The sequence below is a fragment of the Lontra canadensis genome, unplaced genomic scaffold, assembly GCF_010015895.1.
Source record: "Lontra canadensis isolate GAN:19392208 unplaced genomic scaffold, GSC_riverotter_1.0 scaffold54, whole genome shotgun sequence".
Lineage (NCBI taxonomy): Eukaryota > Metazoa > Chordata > Mammalia > Carnivora > Mustelidae > Lontra > Lontra canadensis.
In genome coordinates, this window is record NW_022631048.1 from 13,465,527 (window position 1) to 13,475,239 (window position 9,713).

General features: G+C 67.4%; 1 protein-coding gene across 3 annotated transcripts in view; it reads left to right on the top strand.

Moving 5' to 3' along the window:
- CAMK2B (calcium/calmodulin dependent protein kinase II beta) overlaps positions 1–9,713 on the top strand; it is a 77,037-nt gene extending 67,324 nt beyond the window's left edge. For all 3 annotated transcript variants that reach the window (XM_032875055.1, XM_032875056.1, XM_032875057.1), the window contains 6 exons: positions 617–661; positions 2,113–2,161; positions 8,637–8,712; positions 8,832–8,926; positions 9,063–9,297; positions 9,520–9,713. In XM_032875055.1, the coding sequence (XP_032730946.1) occupies positions 617–661; positions 2,113–2,161; positions 8,637–8,712; positions 8,832–8,926; positions 9,063–9,295 (498 nt within the window). In that variant the 3' untranslated portion in view covers positions 9,296–9,297; positions 9,520–9,713. The remainder of the gene's footprint in view (positions 1–616; positions 662–2,112; positions 2,162–8,636; positions 8,713–8,831; positions 8,927–9,062; positions 9,298–9,519) is intronic.

A 9,713-nucleotide genomic window follows, 5' to 3' on the forward strand; every position in this document is an offset into this window, starting at 1 on the left:
CATGGGGAGACACAAGTTCAGAGGAGCCTGCTGGCTCTGGCCCTCTCGTTGGGGGGCCAGGGAGTGGATCCTGGCCAGGGCCCCCCCGAGCTGGTGGCGTGGCTTGTGATGGTGCAAGGGCACTATGTGCCCATGGTGGCCTGTGTAGGGCTGGCCGCCCCGAGAGGTCGGGGTTTGCCGGGGCCCGGGTTCCAAGTTCGTGCGGAACCCAGCCCCACACTGCCCACAGGAAGGCTTGGCTCGCCAGGTGGCCGTCCAGCACACGGGGGCGGCCTCAGCCCCGGAGGGGAGGGTCCCACACAGCCAGCCCCGTCTCGGACCCCGTCCATTCCATATGCCACCCCCACTTCCATGACATCTTCAAAACCGTGCCGCCATCCCGGGGCAGAGGGTCAGGCGGCAAGGCGAGGGGACAGGAGGACCTCGTTGCCCACCCGCCGCGCCCAGGCTCTGTGCTGCGTTCCGTGGGCGCGCGTGCTTCTTTCTGGCCTTCCCGGCCCCTGGGCCTCCCCAAACCGCTCTGCCTCCTGCCGTGCACGCTCGGCTGCCTCCTCCCTCCACCCACCTTCTCCTCTCACTTCCCTCTTTCCTTCCTCTGTGCTTCCTTCTTCTGTAGGAGCCTCAAACCACCGTCATTCATAACCCCGTGGACGGGATCAAGGTACTACTGCACCCACCAGCCCCCTTGGGAGCCTGCGCCCAGGCAGGAGGCAGGGTCAGGTCAGGGTCAGGTCTGGGGCAGGTCAGGGTCAGGTCTGGGGCAGGTCAGGGGCAGGTCAGGGGCACAGACCTGGGCAGCCCTTGTGCCGAGAGTTGGGGGGCAGGTGTACAGGGACCCTCTCGAGGCAGGACAGAGCCCCACAGGTCCACGGCCGCCCCCTCGGAATGAGGCCCCGGGCGCTGCCGTCTCAGGCATGGCTGTACCGAGTCACTGTTGACGGTGGGGGCCAGAACAGGGTCCGCTTCTCAGGACCCTCCAGGCTGTCCATCCGGCCCTGTCTGTGGGCAGAACCAGCAGAGCTGGGAGCCAGGCATGCAGGACTGCCTTGGGGTGCCAGGGGAGGAGGGAGCAGCACAGACGCCCCTGGCCGCCCCCATCACTCACCTCTGCCCCCAGTGCTTCCTACCAGGCCAGCCTGCCTCTGCGACGCTGCTCCGCACCCGGCATCTTCCGCTGCATGGGCACCTGCGCCCGGGGCCAGAGAAGGGGCTGGCTCTCAGGGTGGGGGGAGGGACGGCGGGCCGCCAAGCTGTGTTTCTAGGACCGGCACCCGCCCCAGTCTGCAGTCGGACTGCCCCCCAGCCCCGGGTTCCCCAAAGGGCCCCTCATATCCTGGCTGCAGGCCGGGACCAGGGGCCAGTGGCTCTCAGCACAGACGCAACGTGCCAGAAAGGGCCTGGGTGTCCTCCTGCCTTGTGGCTCGGGGCAGCTGTTCCTTGGGCCCCGTGTCTGGGGTGAGGCTCCTGTTTGTCTTGCAAGGGGCCTTTAGACAACCTTGGGGGGCTGTGGTACGCACCCCGATCCTACAAGCTGCAGGCCACCCCCATTGCCAGGCGGGGCCTAGCGCAGGGCGTTCACTCGGGGCTAGGAGGAGCCCTGGAGGACCTCAGGAGCAGGCGGACCTCCTGGGAAGTCCGTGACAGGTGACGGGCCGCTGGTTTTTGAGTGGGGTCGGAGGTGCTGGGACTGCCGGTTTACCCTTGCAGGCCCCCGCAGTGGGGAGACTGGGCTTGGCTGGACTGTCCAGGCCTGAGGGGCAGGCGGCCCCTGCTGGGGCAGGAGCTGCGGATACGGCCAGTCTCTTGAGGCCCTCCTGGAGCCTTCCCGCCCTGTCTGCCACAGTGCACAGGCTGGGGGTGCTTTCCCGTTCAGCTGGGAGTGCCAGACAGCCCGTTTTCCTCTCTTACGGAAGAGTCACAGGGAGTCTCTCCTCCAGGCGTGTCTGGTCAGGAGAAGGCGCGTCTGGGCCGCTGGCCGTTGCGGACGTGAGCGGCTGAGGCCTGGGGCTGGGTGACCGCCTGTGGGGTTCCGGGATGGGCACCTCCAGGCCCCACAGAGGTGGGCTGGGACAGAGACCTCATCTTGACCCGCTGTCTCCGTGTGTCCCCCAGGAGTCATCGGACAGCACTCACACCACTATAGAGGACGAGGACACGAAAGGTACATCTGGAAGATGGCACAGTGGGGCGTCTGGGATGCGGGCAAGGGGTGTCCACGGGGCGCTGGCCCTGCTTGGCCATAGCCCCCGGGGCCGGCCTCGTGCATGCGGGCCAAGAGGCCGGCGCCCTGGCCAGCGGGCAGCTCCCAGCCTGCAGGGGAACAAGTGCATGGTTGAATTTGGTTTTGATTTTTTCTCTTGAACTTCCTGAAGTCGGTGACTCTGCCTGGCTGGCAGCCACTAAGGAGACAGCCAGCAAGGGGCTTTGCCTGGGTTCTGGGTATTTCCACAGCCCGTGAGGGTGGGTGGGCCGCACCCGTGTAGGGCCCCTCGGCTCCCAGCTCTGTCCACCTCCCCGGGGAGGGCAGGTGGCATGTGGGCCCACCGGAGCCTTTGGGCCACATGGTCACAGTTCAGCCTTGAAGGACCGCGGGGCTGCCCCAGGGCCCGATGGCCAGCCATTCTGCCAGTTTGGGGGACACAGTGACACCCCAAAACAGAGGTGAGCACAGGCCCCTGGATGAAGGGAGAGTGGATGTTCACGTGGTTTCTGTGAACAGACGGCCACAGGCCCTTGTCGTCGGCACGGAGGCCCCCCTGAGGCCCTGTCTTTGCGGTTCTGCCCCGCCCCCAGCCTTGTGCGCGTCCTGCATGGCCGGAGGCTGCAGGAGCGTTGGCCGGCCTGCTCCGGCCCAGACCCCAGTGCGCCGTCGGGCGGGGAGAGCAGCCTCGGGCAGCGGGGCGGGCCCTAAAGGGCCCAGGCCTGCCCCTCCTGCCATCTCCAGTCCTCCGCGTCCCGCTCCTGGACCCAACTGTGAGCTGTGTCTCAGGTCCTCCAGCCCCACCCCACCATCCTCGTGCTGTCCCCGTCTCTCCCGCGTGCCCCCTCCTGTCTCCCGTTAGTGTCTCATCTGTCTGCCCCAACCCCCAGGGCCCCTGACACCCTGAGCTCTGTGAGGAGGGGCTCTGTGAGCTCTGAAGCCCACCCCCTACCTCATGCCCACCTCCCGCCAGCCCCCTGCGCGCTCCGCGTAAGTCAGTGGGGCGGGGGGCCGCTGCGGGCGGGTCTGCCTGGACGACCCTGCAGCAGCCTGTCTCTGTAGGGCTGCCCCGCCCTCTGCCCCCGCCATGGCAGCCTCCCCCCACCCCGCCGGGCCTGAGGCCCCCCACCCCGCTCCAGACACTGGCCAGGGGCTGCTTGGGCGGGAGTGAGCAGGCCGCTGCTTCCCCAGGCCGCTCACGCTCGGCCTCCTGTCCACCCAGCCCCCAGGGTCCCTGACATCCTGAGCTCCGTGGGGAGGGGCTCGGGGGCCCTGGACGCTGAGGGCCCCCTGCCTGCTCTGTGTAAGTAGTGCCCCCGGGCCGCTGCCCTGCTGCCGCGGTGCACGGCCTCAGCTGCCCCCGCTGCCCGAGGCTCAGGGCCCGGGCCAGGCTGGCCGCCTGGCACTCCCCGCGCAGGGCCCTCCCAGCCACCGCCCTCCCCTCCTCCTCCCTCCACCAGCACTGCGGACTGCCCCAGGCCTCTCCCCAACATGGTGTCCCGGGCATGGGCAGGGCCCTCCGGGCGGTCCACGGTGCGTCTCGCCTCCCTCACGCTGCCTGCCTGACCTTCCGGGTTGCAGCACCCTCGGGGCCCCACGGAGGCGTAGCCTCTCCCGACTGCACGACCGCAGGCCGTGGGCGAGACGGAGGCCTGGCCTTGCTGCCCAGCTGGGCCCTCCCTGGGCTCTGCACATGCTGGGCCACCTCTGTCCCTGGGGGGGGCACCCTCTGCCCACAGCGACTGAACGGCCATGGGCCGAACAGTGTGCCGCCCGCCCGTTCCTGAAGCCCCTCCTTTGTGCCCCCGTCCCCCTTCGTCCCCCACACTCCCCATCCCCCCGTCCGTCCACATCCCCTCTGTGCCTCCTTGTGTCCCACCCGTCCGCCCATCCCCCTTCTTCCCCCACAGCCACCCACGTCCCCGTCCCCCACTTTCCCCGTCCTTCACCCCACACGTCCACCTGCATCCCCCTGTGCCCCTGTACTTCTGTGTTCCCCCCACACCCCCGTGTCCCTCACGTCCCTTTCTGGGCCCCACATTCCTCGTGTCGTCCGCATCCACCTTCATCCCCCCACACTCCCTCTGTCCCCGGTATCCCCCCAGCGTCTCCCTCTGCCCTCCCTGTGCCTGTGTCCCCCTCTGTCCCTTCGTCTCTCTGGCTTAGCTCGTCCGCCCATAGCTTCTCTGTCTCGCGTGCCCGCCCCCAAGCCTCCCGTTCCCATCTGGTCCGCTCCGCCCCAGCCCCAGGCTCTCTGCCATCCTGAACACGGTGAGGAGGGGCTCAGCTCTGGAAGCCCAGGGCCCCCCCACCCTGTCTATCTCCAGGTCTCCCAGGCCCCCCGCCGGTCCTGTGTAAGTAGCACCTTGAGGGACCCCCTGGCTGCTCCTTGGGGGCTCACGGGTGTGGAGACCCCCGGCTGTGGTGTGCTGCCCCCTCACTCTGGGAAGGGGCCGGCTTGGGGGGCAGCGGGCAGAAAGGGGAGCACAGGGAATTCGACACGAAGGTGTCATTTGGCCTCAGAACAGGAGCTTGTGGCTAAGGAAGGGCGCGTGAACGCCTGTAGGGAGGAATCGGAAGCGGTCGGGGCAGACGACAGCCTCGCGCCTGTGATCTGTGGCCCAGTGACGCAGTGTTGGCTGCAGGGGCCCAGGGCGAGGGGTTGGGGGGACGAGGGCCGGCGCTGGGCTGGGGCCCCTCCCCAGGCAGGGAGGGAGGAGCCGGTCGCGCCAGCCGGTCTGCCGACTGCCACCAGGATCGCTTACAGGGATGGGTGACACCCCAGGGCTGCAGGCCCCCCCCCTCGCCACCTGCCGGGAGACACCAGGCGGGGAGGCACGGTGGGATGAGAGGCTGCGGGCCAGGGCTGGGCATGGCTGGGGAGTGGCTGGGTGAGTGCGGGGCCTGAGGGCCTGGGCAGGGACGAGGGGGAGCGAAGCTCGGCAACCGTGGGGGGCACAGGGGCTTCGGGGAAGCTGAGCCCACCCCAATGGCCAGGAGAGCATGGGGCGGCCTCCGGATAGCAGTGGCCCCCCGCAGAAGTGCTCTGTACTCTGCCAGAGGAGCGAGGCCAGGTGCGGGTGTCTGGGCCGCCTTGGCCCAGGGACGGAGGCTGGTCACAGGGCTGGGGCGGCGGGGAGTCTTGTGGTGAGGGAGAGGGTGCAAACGGAGCCTGGGAGGGGGCCAGCAGCATCCGTGTGCCTGTCTCCCTGGCCCCTCTTGGCCCCGGTTTCACAGATGAGGAAACTGGAGGCTGGGACGTGGAGCAGTGCCCCTCGGGGGGCTGCCCACCCAGGACTGCGAGCTGCCCTCAGTCTGCATCGCGGGCCGGGTTGGGGGCTCTGAGGACAGGGCATGCCGTGAGCACTGCATCCCGGGCTGACCTTGGGGGTCTGCCCTGAACTAAGCTGTGGAGGTGAGGACCACAAGAAGGGGCCCTGAGCAGGCCTGAGGGGAGGGGTGCTTGGGGGCCAGGAGCGGCAGGGGAGTGGGGAGCCCTAGGGAGCTGAGGCCCCCGAGGGACGGCGTCCTTGCTCCGGCATGTGCCCCCGCCCAAGTCCCCAGCACCACAACCCCTTCGAGAGCAGTGGGTCTGCTGGGAAGGATGGGTGGAGTCAGCCCCGAGAGGGGACTTGGCTCTCTAGACCCGCAGTCGTGGGTGTCTGAGCCGGGGCGCCCCCGTCTCCACCTCTGGGGCCAGGTTACTTGCCCGCCAGCTGTCGTTATGTGTAAATGGGGTCGGTGCCCACGGGCCCAGGCGGTGTTCCCCATAATCAGGGATTACAGCCGATCTGCCGCTGCCTGCCTGCGGGGGCTGTGGCTCCTGGTGCCCCCACTGCCAAGGGACGCGGATTAGGGCCAGCCCGGGGCCGCGGGGGTCCCGCCAGACCCTTTCCCAGCCTGTTAGCTTGTCCCAAGAGACGGAGTGTAGGGGCTCCGGTCCACCGCCGGGACCCCTCCCACGCTAGACCCTTGCCCCACACCTCTGCTCCGTCTACGGAGCTGTCTGGGCTGGGGGCGAGGGGCAGATGGCAGGTCACAGCCCGCAGCTTCACCTCACGGGGAGCCCCTGCTCCCCCTGGGGGAGGAAGGGCTGCCACACAGGGCAGGGGTGGGTCCGGGCAGCAGCCCTGCTGCGATCTCCCCCTGCTTATCCGCAGATCGGTGACACCAGGTCCCAAACCCCGGACTCGGCAATGTGTGCTGTGACCCCAAAGCCTCCTGTTGACTTTCTACTCTTGTTTTGTCTTAATACGCCACACGGCTTCACGAAGGGCAAGATTGGGGTGACTTACCACAGTACGGGACGCACGGGACGTGAGACGGGACATATCAGTCCATTCTGGTCACAGGGCTGTTGGCTGAGGGCTCCCATGGGGTGCTGATGTGGAAAAGGGGGCTCAACCGCTGTTGGGTGTTGGACACACAGGTGCTGCCCTCCCCTACATGGGCAGGGGGGGCCTAGCTTGGGGTCCCCAGGGAAAAGCTGGACTGCAGTGGTGACAGGGACCTGGGAGAGTGGGTGACCGTCCCCAAAGCAGAAATGCTCAGGCAGAGGGCAGAGGGGTGGGCAGGCTGCCGGGAGGTCACACACTGGGGATGCAGAGGGACCCAAAATGTCCGACATCCTGCTTCGGGTCCCAAGCCCAAGAGTAGAGTGTGGTGGGTGCAGGGACAGAGCTCTGCCAGTGGATATGGGCAGACATGGGGTCCCCGGAGCCTGCAGCCCACCGTGCTGGGGACCAGCTTCCAGGGCCGACCAGACAGTGAGGCCTGGGCTTGGGCGAGACAGCCTGGAGCCCAGACCCTGGCACGGTCCAGACACAGAGTTGGGTGAGAAATGGAAAGGGGGCCTTTGCACAAACACAGCTGGGTCCAGAGGAAGGGGTTTCCGAGACTGAAGAAGCTCTCCCGTCCATGCACACAGGAATCTCCACGTGCAAACAGGCACTTGCCCCCCCCGTGACACCAGCGCACACATGCACCCAAGCCCCCCGGGTGTCACGGAGCTCCCGCTGCCCATACTCTCCAGACCCCGTGCAGCACACGAGGCCCGCCTGGGCCCACGTGCACTGCGTGGCACCCACCGTTCAGGTGGGCATTGGTGGGAGGGGGCACGCAGGCAGCCAAGGGTGCTGGTGGTGGGGAGGAGCCCGGGCAGCCCCATGCCAGGGCGGTGGGCACATGCTTCCGAATGCGGAGTCACCCTCTGGAGACCCTGCTGTGTGTGCTTTGGGACTGGAGCCCACGCATCAGCACACAGGGGTGCTGTTCCCAGGGGTGCCGGTGGCCGGAGTGCAGACAGATGCCCAGTGGCAGGGACAGAGAGCTGCTGGGGAGCCAGGGAAGCTGCTGGAAGCGCAGTGACCTGGCAGGTAGCCCGTGGGGAGGAGCTCGTGGGATCCCACACTGGCTGGGTCTGAGGCTTACTGAGGGGAGCACTGCCGTTCAGAGGTCCCTGGGAGCCGTGTGAGCGCACACTCGACGTGTGTATGTACTTGGGGGTGTACATGTCCTCACAGAGACAGTTAAGCACCCACCAGAAGGCAGTCCTCCTCTGGGGAGGGGGAGTGAAGCATGAGATTTAGGGGAACACAGGCACTCACAGCTCTATCTGGTTTATTTCTATGAGCGTCTCCGTGGCCGTGAAAGTGATCCAGGTTTGAATCCGCAGTGGGGTGCGGCTGCATTATGCTCTGAAACAAGTTGTGATTAAAGAGAGAACGGGGACCGCAGGTCAGCACCCTGGGGCCAGGCCTGTCCCAGTGCAGAGGCCAAGTGGGCAGAAGCCCAGAGCCCCGGGACGGAGGGTGCTAGGTGGGCTGGTGATGCCAGGGGCGGGGGGTACAGAGGGGGCTGGCACCCGAGCCCTGGACTGCACACGGGTAGAGACCCAAGCAGGCAGGAGGCCAGCTGGCTGGCTGTGGGCTTCCAGGGAGAGACCCACAGACTCCGTGTCTCCCTCCTCGGTCCCCCGGCCCAGTTCCCTGCCCTCTTCTCACCCTGTAGACCCTGGTCCCCCCACCCCCAAGCCCCACCGCTTCACAGCCAGCCCTTACCAGATGTTCCTGGAGAGGGGCTGGATGCTGCAGGGGCTTGGGGGCCAAGTCTAGGTGGGCAGAGGCCAGGAGGGCCGGTTCCAGGGGACACGGCTGGAGGGACTGGGGACCACAGTCATGGTGGGCTTTGCTTCCCCTTTCTGCGTTCTCAGACGCAGTGTTTCTATCACATGGAGACCTTCTATGTAAGACAGACATGGCTCCGTGGACTTGGGAATGTGGGGGCGTTGGGTGACCTTGGAGGGAGCCGTGTGAGCCGGACCGATCCGGTCCCTCCTGGAGAGGAGAGTGGGTGGGGGCTGGGGACGCTCTGCCCTAGGCCCTCTGCATGGCCACCCGGGGTGGTCCTCGGTCACTGGGTGGCTGTGTCCCCGCAGCACGGAAGCAGGAGGTCATCAAGATCACCGAGCAGCTCATCGAGGCGGTCAACAACGGGGACTTCGAGGCCTACGCGTGAGCGGGGCACCTGGGCTGGGTCCTGGGGGCCTGGAGCGGGCTGTGGGGGCTTCCCTGCGGTGAAGGGAGGGGCAGGTGGTGGCAGGGGCCTCTCCTCACCCGGGTCTGCCCCCCAGGAAAATCTGTGACCCAGGCCTGACCTCGTTCGAGCCTGAAGCGCTGGGCAACTTGGTCGAAGGGATGGATTTCCACAGATTCTACTTCGAGAACCGTGAGTGCCGGGGCCGGGTGTGGGGGCCGCCCCCGACAGCGGCGCGGGGCCCCCGGATCTCCAGGTGGCCTCCCTGCCCCCTTCCCTGGGCAGAGGCTCTCCAGGGCGCCCGGCAAGCCCCCGCCTCTGCCCACAGTGCTCGCCAAGAACAGCAAGCCCGTCCACACGACCATCCTGAACCCGCACGTGCACGTCATCGGGGAGGACGCCGCGTGCATCGCCTACATCCGCCTGACGCAGTACATCGACGGGCAGGGCCGGCCCCGCACCAGCCAGTCCGAGGAGACGCGCGTGTGGCACCGCCGCGACGGCAAGTGGCAGAACGTGCACTTCCACTGCTCGGGCGCGCCCGTGGCGCCGCTGCAGTGAAGGTGGGTGCCGGCTCGGGCCCTTTCCTGGGGTGCGCGGGGGATGCCGGGCAGAGCCGCCCCCGCACTGTAGGCAGGCCACGCCCATCCCTGCTCTCCCCCTTCTCCCCGGGGGTGCGGATGAGAGCGGATGCCCCGCCCACCCCTTCTCCCTGGGTGGGGACAGAGGAGAGCTGACCCCCCCCCCCGCCCTCCCCCTTGACCCCCACCCTCCCCACCTTTCAGAGCTGTGGCCGGCTTCGTGGGACAGACTCAGTGTTTGGAGCCCGGCCGCCCTCCCGCGGCCTGCCTGTCGCATGTTTGTGTCTGCCTCGTTCCTCCCCTGGTGCCTGTGTCTGCAGAAAACCAAGACTGGATGTGATTTCTTTTTAACAACAAGATGACAACAGCCACCAAAAAAAAAAAAAAAAAAAAAAAAA